This window comes from Schistocerca cancellata, chromosome 1 (assembly GCF_023864275.1).
Source record: "Schistocerca cancellata isolate TAMUIC-IGC-003103 chromosome 1, iqSchCanc2.1, whole genome shotgun sequence".
Classification (NCBI taxonomy): domain Eukaryota; kingdom Metazoa; phylum Arthropoda; class Insecta; order Orthoptera; family Acrididae; genus Schistocerca; species Schistocerca cancellata.
Window position 1 is genome coordinate 1,133,996,211 of NC_064626.1, and position 23,181 is coordinate 1,134,019,391.

Consider the following 23,181-nt stretch of genomic DNA (forward strand, 5'->3'; position numbering starts at 1 on the left):
TGCGAGTTCTGTTGTTTCCTACATTCTATGGTCCTGCTGTGGTATAGCGTGGCTATTGTGTTGTAGAACTCCAGGTCTACCTCCTTCTTCTCCCACTCCATTATGTTAATCAGTTCCTGATACGGCCTTGTGGGAGACAGCCAATGTTGTAATCTGATGTCCTCCAAGAAACAAGTCTCTTTTATAACGCCACACATTAAGTTTGGATGGCGCTGTGTTTCTCACTTGTAGTGGCCTCTTCATAAACAACGACTTCGGTTTTTCTATTGTTCTCATATAGCCGATCTTAAGTACTTCCCATACGATCTCTATCGCATACATTATGACTGGCGCGACTGCCAATATGAATAGTGTCATCACTGTGTTGTCGATAATTTGTTGTGTTCGAAATATTTTATGAAGCTTTGACGGCTGCTGCTGCTCTTTCCTGAAGGTGCATACCAAAATATGTTGCAGTACTCTGTAACACATTTCCCAGGCATTTATCCATATATTTCAGTACTATTTGCAGTAGTTCATTCTGTAAAGTTGTACTGTGTTTGGATAATATTTTTCCCCAATTTCGGAACGTCATTTCAATTTTTTCTCTTTGTTTAATTTTTGGCCATTTTCCTTTGTTCAAGTTTTTAGTCCTTTTAGTGGCTTATTTATAAAACATTCTCGGTATTCTTGCCGCGTCAGTTCTAGATAACATCTCGAGCTTACGACGATTACCTCCATCGTCATCGTCAGGAGCTGATTGTCTTAACTGCTGCTGTGGTAGCCTCTATATAGCCCGAAGACAGCTTCTGATTGGTCGGCGATTATGTACTGCTGTCTCAGATGGTGTCACTGCGTGCGCCGGTGGCGAGGAGAGGGAGGAGCTCCGTTTACTTGGGTAGGATGAAGATCTTGTCATATTACCAGCTGACAAAGGAAATGCCCCTGTGGTCCTTAATGCTACCGAATATCATAGAAAAATGTCATCACTGTTGGAGGACAGTACGTATAAATGTCTTAAACGGGACCCAACTTTGACGTACAGCGGAAAAACCATGAAGTTACTGAAGAATTCCGGGCTGCCAGACGATGTTACAAAAAATCTCAGAGTCCGAGCCCCTAGACCGCCCAGATTGTACGGACTACCGAAGATCCACAAGGGTAACCTTCCCATGAGACCTATTGTCAGTGCAATTGGTTCTCCTACTTATAAGCTGGCCAAATACACTCCTGGAAATGGAAAAAAGAACACATTGACACCGGTGTGTCAGACCCACCATACTTGCTCCAGACACTGCGAGAGGGCTGTACAAGCAATGATCACACGCACGGCACAGCGGACACACCAGGAACTGCGGTGTTGGCCGTCGAATGGCGCTAGCTGCGCAGCATTTGTGCACCGCCGCCGTCAGTGTCAGCCAGTTTGCCGTGGCATACGGAGCTCCATCGCAGTCTTTAACACTGGTAGCATGCCGCGACAGCGTGATCGTGAACCGTATGTGCAGTTGACGGACTTTGAGCGAGGGCGTATAGTGGGCATGCGGGAGACCGGGTGGACGTACCGCCGAATTGCTCAACACGTGGGGCGTGAGGTCTCCACAATACATCGGTGTTGTCGCCAGTGGTCGGCGGAAGGTGCACGTGCCCGTCGACCTGGGACCGGACCGCAGCGACGCACGGATGCACGCCAAGACCGTAGGATCCTACGCAGTGCCGTAGGGGACCGCACCGCCACTTCCCAGCAAATTAGGGACACTGTTGCTCCTGGGGTATCGGCGAGGACCATTCGCAACCGTCTCCATGAAGCTGGGCTACGGTCCCGCACACCGTTAGGCCGTCTTCCGCTCACGCCCCAACATCGTGCAGCCCACCTCCAGTGGTGTCGCGACAGGCGTGAATGGAGGGACGAATGGAGACGTGTCGTCTTCAGCGATGAGAGTCGCTTCTGCCTTGGTGCCAATGATGGTCGTATGCGTGTTTGGCGCCGTGCAGGTGAGCGCCACAATCAGGACTGCATACGACCGAGGCACACAGGGCCAACACCCGGCATCATGGTGTGGGGAGCGATCTCCTACACTGGCCGTACACCACTGGTGATCGTCGAGGGGACACTGAATAGTGCACGGTACATCCAAACCGTCATCGAACCCATCGTTCTACCATTCCTAGACCGGCAAGGGAACTTGCTGTTCCAACAGGACAATGCACGTCCGCATGTATCCCGTGCCACCCAACGTGCTCTAGAAGGTGTAAGTCAACTACCCTGGCCAGCAAGATCTCCGGATCTGTCCCCCATTGAGCATGTTTGGGACTGGATGAAGCGTCGTCTCACGCGGTCTGCACGTCCAGCACGAACGCTGGTCCAACTGAGGCGCCAGGTGGAAATGGCATGGCAAGCCGTTCCACAGGACTAATCCAGCATCTCTACGATCGTCTCCATGGGAGAATAGCAGCCTGCATTGCTGCGAAAGGTGGATATACACTGTACTAGTGCCGACATTGTGCATGCTCTGTTGCCTGTGTCTATGTGCCTGTGGTTCTGTCAGTGTGATCATATGATGTATCTGACCCCAGGAATGTGTCAATAAAGTTTCCCCTTCCTGGGACAATGAATTCACGGTGTTCTTATTTCAATTTCCAGGAGTGTACCTAACAAAGTTGATGACTCCTATAGTCACCCTGTGTGAACATCACATCAAAAACTCCCAGATGTTCATTGAGAAAATCAAAGAGATTAGAGTTGGTCAAAATGACATTTTAGTCAGCCTGGATGTGGTATCGCTGTTCACAAAAGTTCCTGTGGATGACACTTTGAAAATGCTGGCGTATCTTTTTCCTCGTGAAACTATAAAGTTGTTCCGGCACGTAATGGCGACCACCTACTTCTTGTATGGTAACAAATTTTATGACATGACAGACGGTATGGCGATGGGCTCTCCGTTGTCTCCATCACTGGCTAACTTTTTTATGGAGATTTTGAAGAACGTGCATTAAATTCGGCTCCCCTCCGTCCATCCTTATTTTATCGTTACGTTGACGATACATTTCTCATCTGGCCACACGGTGCAGAAGCTCTCGAACAATTCATGGAACACATGAACAGCATACATTCGAACATCCAGTTCACTGTCGAGATGGAGAAGGAAGGGAGACTGCCTTTCTTAGACGTTTTAGTACAACGAGAGGCAGACGGGCGTCTTGGCCGCTCTGTATACCGTAAGCCGACGCATACCGATTTATACCTGAATGCACAGAGTTTCCATCATCCTGCTCAGAAGAGAGCCGTTTTGAAGACGTTGGTATATAGAGCCAAAACTGTTTCTGACGAGGACCACTTAAGGTCCGCGATTAACCACCTGAAGAACTTGTTCCGGAAGAATGGCTATGGTGCACGCGATATAAAGGCAGCGTTCTCCAAAAGAAGGAAACTTGGGAACGCTGCAAACTCACAAGATGAAACACCGACTGCGGTTCTTCCTTTTTGTGGCGCGATTTCCAGCGAAATAGGAAGAGTCCTGCGTAGACGTGGTATAAGACCGATTTTTCATCCTCCTAAGAAAATTAAGGAGATGATGCGCCCTATTAAGGACAATCTCGGCCTCAGGGTCCCTGGAGTTTATAATATACCCTGTGAGTGTGGAAGCAATTATATAGGTCAGACGATTCGTACCGTTTCCGACCGCTGTGCAGAACACCAACGCTATACTAAAACTGGAGAACTGGAGAAATCGGCAATTGCGGAGCACAGCCTCACGAACAAACATAAAATATTGATCGATGAAACTAAAATTCTGTCCCATGCCTCCACGCACTGGGATTCTGTTATCAAGGAGGCTGTTGAAATAAGAATGAGCCAAAAGAACTTTAACCGCGATAGCGGATACCATTTCAGCTGTGCGTGGAAACGGGCGCTTGATGCAGAGAAGCAGCAGAGACGTTCCTACCAAGGTTTACGTTCCAACGAAAGCGGTGGCGCCACCGGCGCACACAGTGACACCGTCTGAGACAGCAGCACGTAATCGCCGACCAATCAGAAGCCGACCAATCAGAAGCCGTCTTCGGGCTATATAGAGGCTACCACAGCAGCAGTTAAGATTTTTTTTTTTCAGTCACCCCGTTTTTTGTCTATTGCCTTCCATGATGTTCCCCCTTTTTTATATCTATGTTCACCTTATTCTCTCCTTTGCTGTTTTCAAATGTCTTCTATTGTTTTGTTCTATGTCTTTCGGCTGAAGAGCAGCGCATATGCTGCTGCCAGCCCGCCGCGATGGGGAATTGAAATACAATAAAGAAAAAAAAAAGCAGTTAAGACAGTCAGCTCCTGGCGATGACGATGGAGGTAATCGTCGAAAGCTCGAGATTTTATCTAGAACTGACGCGGCAAGAATACCGAGAATGTTTTATATATAAGTGCCGTCGCGAAAAACTTCGTTCCCATCCTCTCTTATTGCTGATCCTATCTCCATGTCGTTGTGTACACAATAAGATCTACTTCTGAGTATTGCTCTATTATGTTTGTTACATCTGCTGTTAGATCTGTTTCGTATGGGTTCCACACACTTGCCTAATATTCTAGACTAGCTCGCACGAGCGTTTTATGAACAACTTGCTTTGTAGATTGACTACATTACCCAGTATTCCACTAATTAACCTAAGTCTGCCACCTGCTTTACCCACGACTGAGCTTCTGTGATCATTTCACTCCTAGTAATTGTTGAACCCGGTATTTAGTGCGTTGAGTGATGGCCACCTTGTCTAACATTGAGATACGAGTTACGTACACTGGTGATAGGTAGTCGACACACTCACAGCTAATATGAAGCACGAAACTGGGAATGCGTAGCAGTTCAAAAGAAATTTATAAACATATCTCATTAGCCAGTTTTTCTACAATATTTCAATATCTAGATTCAGGTACTGATAAGTTGTGCTACATGGCAAGTAGCAGTGTCTTTTGTAAAGCCGCGTGGGAAGTAATTATGTAGTGTAAACAGGGCTCACTATTTATATCTAGGTAAATATTTTCTTTGAAAAATACCATAGAGTAGAAAAACGTATGGACTGAGCATAACCTACTGCGCATAGCGCCAACATCGAACTAAAATGACCACTTTGCTTCCGTATGCCACTGTTTGTTTAACTTTCGCCTTAAGACTGAAACGATAATCGTAGATTTATTGGCCTCTTTTATACATTAAGTTCTTAGTAACAGCATTGGTGAATAACTATTGCCCTCTACGGATACAAAATGATATATGTCAAAGTATTTTTCGTACATAAGCAATGCAGAGATCTCATACTTATTATCCTGGTATGAGGTACTTTATGTTAAAAATACTGGGACTCAATGTAATAAATAGCTAATATCGTATATCTGATTTATATGACTGAGTGGGCTTATATTTGTGAGACAAGTACTATATAAATTCGTTAGCTATACAGGGTGTTACAAAAAGGTACGGCCAAACTTTCAGGAAACATTCCTCACACACAAATAAAAGAAAGATGTTATGTGGACATGTGTCCGGAAACGCTTACTTTCCATGTTAGAGCTCATTTTAGTTTCGTCAGTATGTACTGTACTTCCTCGATTCACCGCCAGTTGGCCCAATTGAAGGAAGGTAATGTTGGCTTCGGTGCGTGTGTTGACATGCGACTCATTGCTCTACAGTACTAGCATCAAGCACATCAACAGGTTAGTGTTCATCACGAACGTGGTTTTGCAGTCAGTGCAATGTTTACAAATGCGGAGTTGGCAGATGCCCATTTGATGTATGGATCAGCACGGGGCAATAGCCGTGGCGCGGTACGTTTGTATCGAGACAGATTTCCAGAACGAAGGTGTCCCGAAAGGAAGACGTTCGAAGCAATTGATCGGCGTCTTAGGGGGCACGGAACATTCCAGCCTATGACTCGCGACTGGGGAAGACCTAGAACGACGAGGACACATGCAATGGACGAGGCAATTCTTCGTGCAGTTGACGATAACCCTAATGTCAGCGTCAGAGAAGTTGCTGCTGTACAAGGTAACGAGAGAACCAGTTGTTTCCGTACCATGTACAGCGTGTGCAGACACTATCAGCAGCTGATTGGCCTCCACGGGTACACTTCTGCGAATGGTTCATCCAACAATGTGTCAATCCTCATTTCAGTGCAAATGTTCTCTTTACGGATGAGGCTTCATTCCAACGTGATCAAATTGTAAATTTTCACAATCAACATGTGTGGGCTGACGAGAATCCGCACGCAATTGTGCAATCACGTCATCAACACAGATTTTGGGCAGGCACTGTTGGTGATGTCTTGATTGGGCCCCATGTTCTTCCACCTACGCTCAATGGAGCACGTTATCATGATTTCATACGGGATACTCTACCTGTGCTGCTAGAACATGAAAATGTGCCTTTACAAGTACGACACAACATGTGGTTCATGCACGATTGAGCTCCTGCACATTTCAGTCGAAGTGTTCGTACGCTTCTCAACAACAGTTTCGGTGACCGATGGATTGGTGGAGGCGGACCAATTCCATGGCCTCCACGCTCTCCTGACCTCAACCCTCTTGACTTTCATTTATGGGGGCATTTGAAAGCTCTTGTCTACGCAACCCCGGTACCAAATGTAGAGACTCTTCGTGCACGTATTGTGGACGGCTGTGATACAATACGCCATTCTCCAGGTCTGCATCAGCGCATCAGGGATTCCATGAGACGGAGGGTGGGTGCATGTATCCTCGCTAACGGAGGACATTTTGAACATTTCCTGTAACAAAGTGTTTGAAGTCACGCTGGTACGTTCTGTTGCTGTGTGTTTCCATTCCATGATTAATGTGATTTGAAGAGAAGTAATGAAATGAGCTCTAACATGGAAAGTAAGCATTTCCGGACACATGTCCACATAACATCTTTCCTTTATTTGTGTGTGAGGAATGTTTCCTGAAATTTTGGCCGTACGTTTTTGTAACACCCTGTATTTCTTTTTCGTTCGCTTTTCGTGATTGCAGGGCGGACCGTTGCAGAACTGCGCTGACTTCAGGAGCATACCTCAATAGGAAGGGAAGCTAAGAGCAAACCTTCGTCAGAAGTAAGTGATGGAAACTATTTTAATTTACTTCTTGGACAATTGCTTACAGGTATCATTTATACAGGGTGTACGAAAAAAAGGCAAATACTTTCAAAAGTGGTAGTACTCATCGAAACAAGAAAAATAGGTCCAGTAAACACGGGACCGGAAACTTATAATTTTCGTGATAAACACGTGTTTATAGAAAGGGCTGCTCGACAGTTGGTCGCGGATGTTAGCATAGTCGTTGCATTGGCGCTCAGTCAAATGTGTTGGCAGGGTATTATGACTTCTTACTCACAGTACTCTACCTACCATTAGGTGGTCTGCAGTCAGATGTGTGGTTGAGTCGTGTTGTAGGCTACGTTAATTTTCATCGCGTTTGTGTGCCTTATCGTATAGTACTGTCACCGCCGGTACACATCATGGCGTTCTGCCTTCAAATGGTTCAAATGGCTCTGAGCACTATGGGATTTAACATCTGAGGTCATCAGTCCCCTAGAACTTAGAACTACTTAAACCTAACTAACCTAAGGACATCACACACATCCATGCCCGAGGCAGGATTCGAAACTGCGACCGTAGCGGTCGTAAGGGTTCCAGACTGAAGCGCCTAGAACCGCTCGGCCACCAACAGCCGGCGTTTTGCCTTCTTCCAAAATGGAGCCACTTACACGGTTACTGTTGTTGCGCTGTTTGTACATACGAATGGTGTAGTACGTCTACATTTTCTCTCTTTCACCATTTCTTAGTAATGCAGGCCTATTATTCGAGAAATGAAATGGCAGATACGATATTCTGCTATCATTTAGCAGATGGATGTAGCCTGCAAGCCCGTGCCCTTTGCGCTGAAAAATATCTACAGCACAGAGTGCCCTCTCGTAAGCTGACTTCTCCAGCATCTGAGGAACACAAGTACCCTCGTACTTCGGAAGACTGACGGTCATTCCGAAAAAGGCACGTTTTTGTTGGTAAAGAGCGTCTCAACAAATGGCAACTCATGGACTTAAATGATTTAAAGAATTCATTAAAGTTCATGACCTGCCACGTGTTCAAACACTCATCACTAACAAAAGTGTGCCTTTTTCGGAAGTGTTAAATCTAATGTAGGTCAGAAAAAGCTATCTTTGTTCGCTTTGAGGAAACCAAACGAAGAAGACAATTGGTGACACTGTCTCTGGCAGTCTGCTCGAATCTGAACGCGTGACGACTCTATTGGCTAACTTCAATCCTAACTAAATCGGAAACCGCACAAATGATTGAATTTTTTCGTTAACATTTCTCAGCACAATTTACTCTGCAACACTCTGACAAGCTTTTCAGACTGCTTCGGTATTATATGAGGCACCTGCAAAGGGCACTTTTCTAAAGTGTCACATATTACGACAGGAGTTTAAATTGGCCAAAACTGGTTCAAATGGCTCTGAGCACTATGGGACTTAACATCTGAGGTCATCAGTCACCTAGACTTAGAACTACTTAAACCTAACTAACCTAAGGACATCACACACATCCATTCCAGAGGCAGGATTCGAACCTGCGACCGTAGCAGCAGCGCGGTTCCAGACCGAAGAGCCTAGAACCGCTCGGCCACAACGGCCGGCTGGCCAAAACTGGAAGGAAAAATACGTGTAATGCGATGTTCGGAAACAAATACCTGTTGATATATGGACCAACCTGTCTTCTTATTCCCATATGACTGTTACACAGAAGTACGAGTAAATACTATAGTCAGGCTGCATGAGGTTACTACGCCTCCTGACACTTCCTTCCTCTCTTCTACGCAGTGAATCATGCGCTCTTTCAGAAACACCTGGCTTCATTCCGACTGCGTCACATACATTAATCACAGCTTTCCTGTAACGCCTGCATATGTTGTTGGGCTTGGTATACACCAATGCCTTTGAATATTCTCTTAGCCGGAAGTCCTACAGCTTGAGGTCCGGTGAACGGGGAGGCCACGCTACCGCAACTCCTCGACAATCCGTCACCCATAAAGCGTTGCGCTGTGGTACTGTCGCCTTCCCCCAAGCCTTTGTGTTCTTACTGTTTTCGTGTACCTGCTACCGTATTACATTTTAAATTTTTGTCTCGCTTAACTATCTGAATAATGTCTTTTGTCGTACATTGTTTCAATGTGTTAGGAGATAGTGAACAATCGTGTACGGTAGTCATGAAATCTGTTTATGGTGTAACGAGAAAACATGAATAATGAAATATGTGAAAGAGTACATTGTACAGAAAATGAAAAATTGGTATGTCTTCACCCAACTTCGTCTTTCCTTCATGTAGGTGTAAGATATAGTTAATCAAAGGCACTGTGCGTTTCAGTGGGTCCTGCCCCATACCTCAGTGGCTGTCCGTCATTGGCTACCGCTAACGTCTGCCGCTTCCAGATGGAAACGCCAATTCCGCGAGCCACCGCGTCAACGCGGGAACCGGCCTTTAACAGAGAGCAGTGCGCCGTCCGCGCCCCGCCGCGCCGCACCTAGCCGCGCACTGTGTTCCAGTTGGAGCGCGTGCACGGTCTGAAGATGGAGCGAGTGCAGCCCCGTCTAAACTGAACGCGCGCGAACGCGCCACTTCCTTTGATGTACCGACAACAGCCGGAAAACTGCGCGGCGCGACACGACGTGGCGCAGCGTGGTTCGCCGTCCACACTGAGCGCGCAGAGCCACGCAAGGCCGTTTTGCGCAGCGCGGCGCGGCGCGCTCAGTGTGGACCCGCCTTAAGAGTATCTGATTTTCAGCCCGGAAGTAAATTCGTGGACTAACGCACCTTTTAGGGATCTTGTACATTTGTTCCAAAAAATGGATAAGCATGAAAGCTTCCACTTACACAAATATTGCCCTAAGCTGTATTTAAGTACGTACAAAACAACAAAATTCCACAAAAAAATTCTTTCTTTTGTCAGATTAGTTGTGCATATTATTATTATTATTATTATTATTGGCACAGGCTGTTGTTGTATAAAGTTATACACCTTCTGCTATTAATTTAATACTCTCAAATTTATCTGAAATTGTGAACACCCAGAATGTATATTTACGAGCCGCCACTGCCTGTCAGTCTGGAAAGAGCATTAACTCTGCGAGTCGTCACCGACAACCTCTGCCTATACACTGAACCAAAGCAATCCTGATACTTCACTTCCATGATTGCGCGAGTTGCTCGTGTTGTGCTGATTTCCTATGCCGTCTCCTGTGAATTCTGCCTCATACTGCAATATTACTCATCACGAATAAAATGGCCCATATCTCATTAGGTATTGGTTTCCAGGCATATCGTTAAGGGAACTTTACTTCTATTTTTGACCAATACCACCACCTGTAGGAATAAGCGACGCTTTTTTAACACTCCATAGAAGTTTCTTTTTATTTGTATAAAAAATCCACATTGTTGCCTGTAAGCAGTTGAGTGCTCTACCATTCTGTAAAATATTTCTGTACTTATATAAGAGGGTGAGTCAAATGAAAACCTTAAATTTGTAATAACAAATCGAAATTTCGCGCCGTTATCCTGTAAGTTGGTGAGCGTGCTACAAACAGCGTGCAGAATGGCCTGTAGGTGGCAGCATAGTGTATATGCGCACATACCGTCTCAGTATCAGTATAAAGACGGCCGCCCCACTTGTGATTTGCACCAGGGAAGAACAGCGTCCTGTTATTCGGTTTTTGCGTAGTGAAGGTGTGAGACCTATTGAAATTCATCGACGAATGAAGGCTCAGTATCGTGATGCATGTTTGTCACAGCAGCAAGTCTACGAGTGGAGTAGGAAGTTCGCAAATAGTGTGACTTCAGTGGAAGATGCTCCTCGTCCAGGTCAGGCACAACGAGTTGTGATTCCACAGAACATTGCAGCAGTTGAAGCTATTGTGAAGGAAAACCGCCGAGTGACACTGAATGACATTGCAGCATGTTTAACTATTAGTCATGGGTCAGCATACCATATTGTGCATGATGTGCTCCAGTTTCACAAAGTGTCTGCAAGATGGGTGCCACGGCAGTTGACTCCTGACATGAGAGAACGACGTGTTGATGCTTGTGAAGAACTTCTTCGGCGCTTTGAACGAGAAGGTGATGGCTTCCTTGCAAGAATCGTTACTGGGGACGAAACCTGGGTTCACTTCCACCAACTGGAAACGAAGAGAGCGAGCAAGGAATGGTTCCATTCCTCGTCACCAAAACCAAAGAAGTTTCGAACAGAACCATCAGCAGGAAAGGTTATGCTGCCTCTCTTTTGGGGCGAAAAAGGCGTCATTTTGGAGCATTACATGCCTAGAGGGACCACTGTCACCAGTGCATCATACACAGATCTAAGAAATCATCTGCAGCCTCCAATCAAAACAAAGCGACGTGGAATGCTGTTAGCAGGTGTCCTTTTGCAACATGACAATGCAAGGCCCCACACTGCCCGTAAAACAGTTGCAACAATCACAGACGTGCATTTTGAGTGTCTTCCTCATCCACCATACTCACCAGACCTTACCCCAAGTGATTTACATATGTTTGGACCACCCAAAGGCGCAATGGGAGGAAAAAAGTTCCGTTCTGATGAAGAGGTACGCCACACAGTGCATGAGTGGTTGTCTGGACTACCAAAAGATTTTTTCTCTAAAGAAATTTATGCACTTTCTTAAGCGCTGGAGGACTTGCATTGAGCGTGGGGGAGATGTTGAAAAGTGATACAGCTTTGTACCACTTCTGCAAATAAATAATATTTAAAAAATATTTAATGTTTTCATTTGACTCGCCCTCGTACAAATCACGTATCTATATACGTTTTATAAAAGTTAACTGACAAAGATATCCCTCGTTTGCGATCAAACAAAGAAAGCAGAAAAAAAGCGTGTGGCATCCAGCAATTTCAGTTCTCGTGCAACCTGCCTTATAATTGCCATCTGGTGGCAAGATACCACACTACGAAGAAGAGAGCAGCTGTCAACTGAGCCCAGCCAGGGGATGACTCTATGTAAACTATATTGTCGATTAAATGATTAAAAGATATGTGAACTGAGAAATTCATTGATGCTGAAACTGAATTTACCTCTGTGAAGACATCTGTACTTACGTTCTCCTTGCCTACAGCCCCAACATAAAGAGGTGCAGCGATGGACGTCAGTGTCCCTATACTGCCACAGATACCAATCATCAGGCCAGAGAAGTTTGGTGCGATGTCGATATGGTTCATCTGGTAGCCCATGATGGTCATACCATTAAAACCGATGGCGACAGTCAGCAAGATCACAGCTGCCGTTGGGTCCTCTACTGGAATGAAGCTGAGGGCTACTAAAGTCGCAGCTGGGAGCCAGGAAGCTGGAACATACACTGAATACTATTTTCCCAATTCACAAATGATAAATCTGACTTTAATAAAGTGGTGCTTATTACGAAATGCAATAAGTCATTTATCTCAGATGTAACTTCTCGAAGTAGAGTTCTTGACTTACATTCGTGCTAACTTCCTTCTCCATGAAATAATACAATTTTTCATGGAAAATTGGAAATGTTTCAATTAGAGATCCGAGCTCTATATGTATTGAGACTTATCTTAACTCACGTGCTGATGTTTTTGAATAATTCATTGGATGCTATTTCACTTATTTTTTATTGTTTCACTTCCGTCTACCACTATGTTCGGAAGTGACAGTTTTTTAAATTTATTTCGTATTTTTGTTTACAGCAATATCGTAACATCTCACATAAAATGTAATGCATAGGGGAGAGTGTTCTACTTTGGATCACATTTCACACTTTTGCCTCAAGCCAACCCTTAATAGAAGTTTATTATATTCTTTTTTCTATTTTAAAAGACGGCATTCACCTTGTATGTGCTCCAGCCTTTTTCTGAAATTATAAAAATTACTTCGAAAATTAAGGTCTTTCCAAATGTGAAAATACACTCCTGGAAATTGAAATAAGAACACCGTGAATTCATTGTCCCAGGAAGGGGAAACTTTATTGACACATTCCTCGGGTCAGATACATCACATGATCACACTGACAGAACCACAGGCACATAGACACAGGCAACAGAGCATGCACAATGTCGGCACTAGTACAGTGCATATCCACCTTTCGCAGCAATGCAGGCTGCTATTCTCCCATGGAGACGATCGTAGAGATGCTGGATGTAGTCCTGTGGAACGGCTTGCCATGCCATTTCCACCTGGCGCCTCAGTTGGACCAGTGTTTGTGCTGGACGTGCAGACCGCGTGAGACGACGCTTCATCCAGTCCCAAACATGCTCAATGGGGGACAGATCCGGAGATCTTGCTGGCCAGGGTAGTTGACTTACACCTTCTAGAGCACGTTGGGTGGTACGGGATACATGCGGACGTGCATTGTCCTGTTGGAACAGCAAGTTCCCTTGCCGGTCTAGGAATGGTAGAACGATGGGTTCGATGACGATTTGGATGTACCGTGCACTATTCAGTGTCCCCTCGACGATCACCAGTGATGTACGGCCAGTGTAGGAGATCGCTCCCCACACCATGATGCCGGGTGTTGGCCCTGTGTGCCTCGGTCGTATGCAGTCCTGATTGTGGCGCTCACCTGCACGGCGCCAAACACGCATACGACCATCATTGGCACCAAGGCAGAAGCGACTCTCATCGCTGAAGACGACACGTCTCCATTCGTCCCTCCATTCACGCCTGTCGCGACACCACTGGAGGCGGGCTGCACGATGTTGGGGCGTGAGCGGAAGACGGCCTAACGGTGTGCGGGACCGTAGCCCAGCTTCATGGAGACGGTTGCGAATGGTCCTCGCCGATACCCCAGGAGCAACAGTGTCCCAAAATTGCTGGGAAGTGGCGGTGCGGTCCCCTACGGCACTGCGTAGGATCCTACGGTCTTGGCGTGCATCCGTGCGTCGCTGCGGTCCGGTCCCAGGTCGACGGGCACGTGCACCTTCCGCCGACCACTGGCGACAACATCGATGTACTGTGGAGACCTCACGCCCCACGTGTTGAGCAATTCGGCGGTACGTCCACCCGGCCTCCCGCGTGCCCACTATACGCCCTCGCTCAAAGTCCGTAAACTGCACATACGGTTCACGTCCACGCTGTCGCGGCATGCTACCAGTGTTAAAGACTGCGATGGAGCTCCGTATGCCACGGCAAACTGGCTGACACTGACGGCGGCGGTGCACAAATGCTGCGCAGCTAGCGCCATTCGACGGCCAACACCGCGGTTCCTGGTGTGTCCGCTGTGCCGTGCGTGTGATCATTGCTTGTACAGCCCTCTCGCAGTGTCCGGAGCAAGTATGGTGGGTCTGACACACTTGTGTCAATGTGTTCTTTTTTCCATTTCCAGGAGTGTATGTTCCAAGGTACAAAATGGCCATGTATCTATGAACAAATATTAGGTGGGAATTTAAAGGTGCTGCAATCCAGTGAATCTTATTAGAACTGTATTTAATAATCTGTCGGTCACATGGGATTGATGGCATTTCCAGCAGGATAGTAAAAGCTTATTCTCAAGAGATAAATGGGATTCTTAGCTACATATGTAATAGCTCTCTGAAGCAGGGTATTTTCCCAGAGAGACTGAATTATGCCATTGTTAAACCACTGCATAAAAAGGGGGATACGTCTAATGTCAACAACTACCGCCCAATCTCTCTTCTGACTCCCTTATCCAAAATTCTTGAAAAAGCAATGTATCGTACAGTAGCTTCACACCTTTGTAAAAAATAAAGTTTTAACAAAATGTCAGTTTTGTTTCCAGAAAGGTTTTTCAATGGAAAATGCTATATATACTTTCACTAATGAAATATTAAATGCCCTTAGTAACTGGAAGTTACCTGTCGGGATTTTTTGTGATATATCAAAGGCTTTTGATTGTGTAAATCATGGAATACTTCTAGATAAGCTCAAGTACTGTGGTATGAATGGGACAATGCTCAAATGGTTTAAATCATACGTAGCTGGAAGAGTGCAGGAAGTTGAATTAAGCCACATAATATGCAAAAAACTGGTGATTTCTCAAACTGGGGAATAATCAAGAATTGGGTGCCGCAAGGTTCGGTCTTGGGTCTTCTGCTGTTCTTAATGTATATTAATGACTTGCCATTCTATATTCACGAAGATGCAAAGCTGGTACTTTTTGCCTATGATAGAAGTATAGCTATCACACCCAGCAGACAAGAATTAACTGATGAAATTATAAACGATGTTTTCAGAAAATCATTAAGTGGTTTTCTGCAAATGGGCTCTGATTAAACTTTGACAAAACACAGTATATACAGTTCCACACAATAAATGGAATGACACCATTAATAAATATAGACTTCGATCAGAAATAGGTAGCTAAGGTAGAATTTTCAAAATTTCTAGGTGTATGCATTGATGAGAGGTTGAACTGGAAAAAACACATTGAAGATATGCTGAATCGTTTGAGTTCAGCTACTTATGCTATTAGGGTCGTTGCAAATTTTGGCGATCTACATCTCAGTAAATTAGCTTACCACACCTATTTTCATTCTCTGCTTTCGTATGGCATCATATTCTGGGGTAACTCATCATTGAGTAAAAGAGTGTTCCTCCAAGATCATCCTGAAGGCACTTATTTAAAGAGCTAGGGATCTTCACTGTAGCCTCACAATATATATATATATATATATATATATATATATATATATATATATATATATTCACTTATGAAATTTGTTATTAACAATCCAAACGAATTCAAAAGTAATAGCAGTGTACATGGCTACAACACTAGGAGAAAGGATGATCTTCACTACTCAAGGTTAAATCTAACTTTGGCTCAGAAGGGGGTAAATTACGTTGCCACAAAAGTCTTACCTAATAACATTGATAGCCATATATAGCATTTAAAAGGAGATTAAAGGAATTTCTGAATGCCGACTCCTTCTACTCGTTAGATGAATTTTTGGATATACTAAGTGGGTAACTTCCCCACCCCCCGCCAAAAAAAATTAATAATATCAAGTGTCATGTAATATTTTGTGTAATGTAATATCTTGGATAGACACATTTTATTAACCTGACACGCTCCACATCATTACAAAGTGTCGTATTCATGATCTATGGAACAAGTACTAATCTAATCTGATCTAAACTCAACTATACACCAATAATAATTGAAATCAATTTAAGCAGAACTATTACTAAAAGAGGATTACAAGTTAAAGTAAATACATTTTGAAATAGGAGCTATTGGAAACAAAAACCAATTTCCATTTTCAAGATGGGTAAAATACTTAAGACATAAGAAAAAACAGTTCATTTGTAAGTATTGCATATACGACGGTAAGAAACCTCCTGTTTCAAGGAGAAAGATGGTGCACGATCGACGAAGTATGGCTTAACTATCAATACGTTAAATTAATAACTCTAAAATTATATACCACTTTGCTCACAATAAAATTCTGTACCTGAAAAATTAACAATACATTACAAAGTGCTTTAATATACTGTACCGCACTTAAATGAATATAACGAGAAATATTTACAAATGCTTTGCAAACACAGAATCCATGTCTAACAACAACAAAAACTATAGAAAACGGCATAAATTGCTTATGGCTGCGTATAGCACCCTTTCCTTTATGTGGTTCTAAAATCTATTTCAACGTACCGTGTTTTTTAGGTACACTATCCTCCCAGTAGAACACTGTCAACTACTGATCTACGTATATCCTACTGACCATTGAAACTACAGAGAAACTCCGGATAGATAACGCAGACCCACCCACTGTAAACCTTATAGCCATCACACAGTCCAAAGATGACCGACGTTAGAAGTTATCGATAGTGAAATAAATCAGCAACGGATGAAGTATCATCAACTCGGTCCCTCTGTTTTTTGACGAGGGAGATGACAGGGTTCCAACAGAATTTAAAGAAAAACTACCGTATCGATTTACGCGGTTACATGCTAATTTGATTTCAACTGTTTCCTTAATAACACTCTCCCAACGGCTGGAAGTGCGTGTCAGAATATCCGTGTTGTTAGGTTCCATATGATGACCGGTGTCTCGTCAGTGCTCTGCAAGGGGGAAACGTGTGTGCCGTTCATGTGCAGTACACCGGTCCTCCACAGTCGTAATAGTGTGATCAATATATAACATGCCACAACTGCAAGGAATACGGTAGACACCGGCTTTATCGTTTGCGGAATTTAAAAGTAGCCTGGTCTTTGATCGTAGTCGGAAAAGGCATATTACACAATATTTTAGCAAATTACGACAAGTCCTGTTCGAAATGCTCCTGCGTAAGGCAAAAAGGCAGTAGACTTCGGTGCCACCTCGGTATTATCATCACTCACTCGGTGAACAATTGGTCCATAGCGTAACACACGTCTGCTCTGTCTTTCACTATAACCATTCTGAGGAAAAATGGTTTCAAAATGGGCTAACTCAGTTGACAAATCTCGGGGCCCGAGATGGCGTGATCCCTGTGAACCAAGGTACGAAGTACCACCCCTTCACGCTAAGCAGGACAGTGTCAATTATCAGCGTGTAGATACAAGTCAACATGAGTAGGCTACCTATAAAATGCATGTATTAACGTACAATCAGCCTTCCTCCTGAACAACACATCAAAGAAGGGAAGGCAGCCATTCTATTCCACCTCCAACGTCAAACAAATATTCCAGTGGATGGAAATCAGGTGTGCTGAAACGTCATTCTCACTGTCACGAGGCCAAACAACGGAAGTATCGTGTAATATCTGCAAAAAAAAAAAAAAAAAAAAAAAAAAAAAAAAACGCAGGTTTCAAAGCTGACGACTCCAAGGAATTTTCCTCGAACTCCTGCATAAAAAAACTGCCAATAATAGGAGAAACAGGCTTTCCATCGCAAGGCCATCTGTCTGCTCGCATTGCTGGTCATTCAATAAAACGTGTGAGTCAACGCATGTCGAAATAGATTCGTTAATTCAACATCAAACCTAACCTCAATTAACAGTAACGAATCGACACAGGATCGCGAATGAAGAGAGAGATTATATCAGAATTCACTTGAACATCCGATTCATTCAAACGCACTCCATCTAATCGATGTAAGAAATCTGCCGAGTTCTTAATGTGATGCTCACACCGACCTACTGTAGAGCTAAACAGAGTAGCAAGGTGCTTTGCAACACGATATGTCGAAGCACTAACATTACTCACAATCCGGCGAAAAAGTTTTAAATTTCCTTACACATCGTTTGCTTGGTGGATTTGTGCTTTGTAAATGACACGGTGTGCTCCAGTCAAAGTATTGGTGGTTGTCGACGACCACCCGGACGCATACATCTAAGTTTTTGGAACATTTTCATACTATTTGTCGCAATTGCAATTGTTATTTCTTAGTAACTATGACGTAAAGAATGTACTTTATATGTGAAACCCTGTTCCGACGTAAGACAGGACCTGATGGCCCTAATCAGACCAGATTAAAAAATTAATAAGTGAAGTTTTCGACTTTATTGATAATTTACCTTTCCTGTAATTTCATGACGTCTTGTACGAGGGTTATTCAGAAAGTAGGAAACGTTTCCGTCTGACGCCGCTAGGCGCGCGCCGATCGCGTGCATTTTGGTATGTGCGTGCTCGGCAGCTCAGTCGGCATCCATCCGTGATAGCGGGAACGTCTCTGCGTGCCTGGTTTTTTCGATACTCGAATTTGAAAAGTGCGCTGCAATAGAAAATGCCGCCGGTTGTGAGGTGCGGTCTGTGATAAGGTTTTTGTTGGCAAAAAACCTAAAACCTATAGAAATTTATCGTGAACTGTGTACGTCCGAGCATTGTGACTGACGATCTTGTCGCTAAAGTTGATGAAACGATTCGTGAAAACCGTCGCTTCACAATAAAGGAGCTTTCGCTTTCTATTTCAAATGTTTCACGGACTTTGTTGTTTGAAATTGTCACACGAAAGCTAGGCTACCACAAATTTTGTGCACTATGGGTGCCCAAAAATGCTTACATAGTACCATAAAGAACAGCGAATGGGAGCAATGTTGACATTTCTGGAGGCCTACCACAAACATGGTGATTCATTACTGGATCTAATCGTAACTGGTGACGAGATTTGGGTGAAACACGTCAATTGCGAGACAAAATTATAGTCCTTGGAGTGGGGACACACAAGGTCCCCCCAAAAAGCAAGAAAATGTTTGCAAACCTTGTCAGCAAGGAAGTTGATGGCAACAGAGTTTTGGGATAGGCAAGCTGTGCTTCTTATTGATTTTCTCGAACGTGGAGCAACCATAAATTCTGCTCGGTACCGTCAAACTTTGCACACCCTTAGAAGAGCAGTTCAAAACAAACCACGAGGAAAGCTGACGTCTAAAATTTTGCTTTTGCACGACAATGCCAGACCTCACACGGCAAACCCCACTAAAGAACTCGTTAATTCATTCAAATGGGAACTTTACCCTCATCCACCCTACAGCCCCGATCTTGCACCAAGCGACTTCCACTTGTTTCCCGAGATGAAGAACTGGCTTGCAAAAAAATGGTTCAAATGGCTCTGAGCACTATGGGACTCAACATCTTAGGTCATAAGTCCCCTAGAACTTAGAACTACTTAAACCTAACTAACCTAAGGACATCACACACACCCACGGCCGAGGCAGGATTCGAACCTGCGACCGTAGCAGTCCCGCGGTTGCGGACTGCAGCGCCAGAACCGCTAGACCACTGCGGCCGGCAACTGGCTTGCAACGCAGCCCTTTGATGACGACGCGGAACTCCAGGGGGGGCGTGACTCACTGGCTGAAGTCTCAGGTTGCAGAATTTTATGACGAAGGTATTTCAAATATTGTCCACCGCTATGGTATGTGTCTTAATGTGTTTGCTGACTATGTGGAAAAGTAGTATGTCAGTCGCTCTTTCAGATGTATATAATAAAATTTATTTCTAGAACTTAGTTTTTTTGTGCCAAAACGTTCCCTACTTTGTGAATAGCCCTCGTACGAAAAGCAGTACACACTTATCTGCACATACTTTCTTACCAATGGAATTGGCCACCTTCCTTAAGGCCCCCTTGTTGAATATTAACTTCTTCTGTACGCTGTTGACGATCCAGCTGAAGGAAAGACTTAGGACACAGTTAACGACGTACGGCAGTGCAGAAAGTAGCCCGTTCTGCGAGAACAAACAGAAAAATTCAGCTTCAGAATGGGAGCTTCTTCTTGCATTCCACAGAGTACCTCATAAATAAAAACGTATTGATAACACGATACTCAAACCTACAGAAACCGTGTACTTAGACGATATATCACACTGAACGAAAGCAGGTTCTTTATTATTGTTATTATTATTGTTGCTATCGTTATTATCATTGTAGAAGATAATCCAAATTTCCAACACTGATGAATGTTGATGAACGCGGAAATATTTCGGTAAGACTCAAAGTAATGCAGTCCATTTGGCTCTGAGCACTATGGGACTCAACATCTGTGGTCATCAGTCCCCTAGAACTTAAAACTACTTAAACCTAACTAACCTAAGGACACCACACACATCCATGCCCGAGGCAGGATTCGAACCTGCGACCGTAGCGATCACGCGGTTCCGGACTGAGCGCCCGGAACCGCTAGACCACCGCGGCCGGCTGCAGTCCATTGTTCGAGTTTAACATTGATGGGGCCTCAAAGGGATGTCAATAGCACACTCAACTTAGTCATCTTCAGTTATCTCTATAAATGAATGGGGATCAACTCTGTACTGCGCTTATGAAGCTCTGGTTTACATTCGACACTCTTTTTTTTTTTCATTCACATTGGTCCTTAGTTCTAAACAACTCGTAGCGTAAGGCATTTCATTTGTCGACTGTGAACCAGTCTACCGTAACGAAATATAGGAGCACCCACCACTAGTTCCAAGCACCGTCCCAGAAATTTGTCAAGAATAATTACTCTATTTGTGGCACTCTCAAGAGGAGTATCTTGAGGCAAGAGCTAGTAGTAACAAAATCGCTGACCAGTTGCCAAGGGGAACCACATGGAGGCCGTGCGGCTGACGCATCTGTAAAATGTGTACGGACGAGTGATCCCTGTTGGCCGAACTATTCACTTGTGAACTTAAATTCTCAACCAGTCTCTAAGGAATCCATGGTTAGACAAGTTACCATTGGGGGGCTCTTACACGTAACCTCTGCTATGCTTTCCTGATGAGGTAGTCCTGAGCCTCAATAGTGGCTTAGTCTTGACGCCGAACGACTCTTGGACACTGGATAAATCTATAATGCAAATGTGTCTACATCTCATATGACTAACCCTGTATTTATCCTGGAGCTACATAAGTTCGACATCTTCATCAGCAGATTGTATCTGGTAAATTTTTGAAAGAAGTTCTAAAATGTCCTTTTGTTGGTCATTTAGTCAAAGCTGGATATCGCCCCTGGAAGCGTAGGAATTTTCCTCCAAGGTTTGTGTTCACTGTATGGACTCTGAGGCATGTTAAAATGGAAAGAATGCAATCCTGATCTGTGGATAAAATGTTATTCTCTCATAAGAGAGTGCTCCTTTGGTAGACAGAGGTGTAGTATTGTAAACGAGAGTAATTGTATTATTATTGAAGTACTCTTTTAAAAAATTGAGTCGCGTCCAAAAATTACACTTGATTGTGCTGTGACTAGGCTGCATAAGACGTCCAAAAGACCACAGACAATGGGAGTTATGTCTCAGGCAATTTTCTTATCTGTAATCTTTCAGTAGGGTAATGGTTTAGTCCACACACTTACGTACGTGCAGGTTTTGCTATTGACATTCATAGTTAGATAGAAATCCACTTTCTAGGGCGACAGATAGGTCGTCGTTGACCTACAAATTGATCACAAATCTTATCTGGTTCTTTACTGTAATTCCGTCACAGCTGCGTTTCATTAAACTGGCGACCAGTATCGAACCATCGAGTTCATTTTCAAGCCAGGCCTATTAGAGCTGCACTAACCACGAGTGGAAGGCAACGGGAAACCACCACTGGAATCACTTCCCTAGCTGCTCATGCGGTAGACCTCTCTGACGAGGTTTCCCCCGTGACAAGACCTGCCGTACGGCAGAACAAAAAGTTAAGTTATAATGGTGCTGGGTTAGGCGACAATCACTTCACACGTAGGTAATACACACATGATACAGTCACATGGGTACCAGATTAGTTTCGCAATGTAAACCTCTTCATGAAGTCCACATTGTATATCACGTGTGCATCATCTAAGTGCAAAGTGAATGTCACCTAACCACGGTTAGTGTAGCTTCAAGAAACTTCCCTTGAAATTGAACTTACAAGTTCGAAGCTACGCTGCTGGCCATTAAAATTGCTACACCAAGAAGAAATGCAGATGATAAACGGATATTCATTGGACAAATATATTTACAGAACTGACATGTGATTACATTTTCATGCAATTTGTGTGCATAGATCCTGAGAAATCAGTACCCACAACAACCACCTCTGGCCCTAATAACGGCCTTGATACGCCTGGGCATTGAGTCAAACAGAGCTCGGATGGCGTGTACAGGTACAGCTGCCCATGCAGCTTCAACACGATACCACAGTTCATCAAGAGTAGTGACTGGCGTATTGTGACGAGCCAGTTGCTCGGCCACCATGGGCCAGTTTTTTCAATTGGTGAGAGATCTGAAGAATGTGCTGGCCAGGGCAGCAATCGAACATTTTCTGTATCCAGAAAGGCCCGTACAGGACATGCAACACGCGGTCGTGCATTATCCTGCTGAAATGTAGGGTTTCGCAGGGATCGAAAGAAGGGTAGAGCCACGGGTCGTAACACATCTGGAATGTAACGTCCACTGTTCAAAGTGCCATCAATACCAACAAGAGGTGACCCAGGAGTGTAACCAATGGCACCCCATACCATCAGGCTGGATGATACGCCAGTATGGCGAAGACGAATACACGCTTCCAACGTGCGTTCATCGCGATGTCGCCAAGCACGGATGCGACCATCATGATGCTGTAAACAGAACCTGGATTCATCCGAAAAAATGACGTTTTGCCATTCGTGCACCCAGGTTCGTCGTTGAGTACACCATCGCAGGCGCTCCTGTATGTGATACAGCGTCAAGGGTAACCGCAGCCATGGTCCCATAGCTGATAGTCCATGCTGCTGCAAACTGTTCGTGCAGATGGTTGTTGTCTTGTAAACGTCCCCACCTGATG

At 44.4% G+C, this 23,181-nt stretch overlaps 1 protein-coding gene across 1 annotated transcript in view; it reads right to left on the reverse strand.

Moving 5' to 3' along the window:
• Positions 1 to 394: 394 nt before the first annotated feature.
• LOC126133769 (putative inorganic phosphate cotransporter) overlaps positions 395 to 23,181 on the reverse strand; it is a 171,680-nt gene continuing 148,893 nt past the window's right edge. Inside the window, exons 7-9 of the mRNA XM_049915190.1 lie at positions 20,013 to 20,145; positions 12,113 to 12,357; positions 395 to 460 (exon numbers count right to left, since the gene is read on the reverse strand). Of these exons, the coding sequence (XP_049771147.1) occupies positions 395 to 460; positions 12,113 to 12,357; positions 20,013 to 20,145 (444 nt within the window). The remainder of the gene's footprint in view (positions 461 to 12,112; positions 12,358 to 20,012; positions 20,146 to 23,181) is intronic.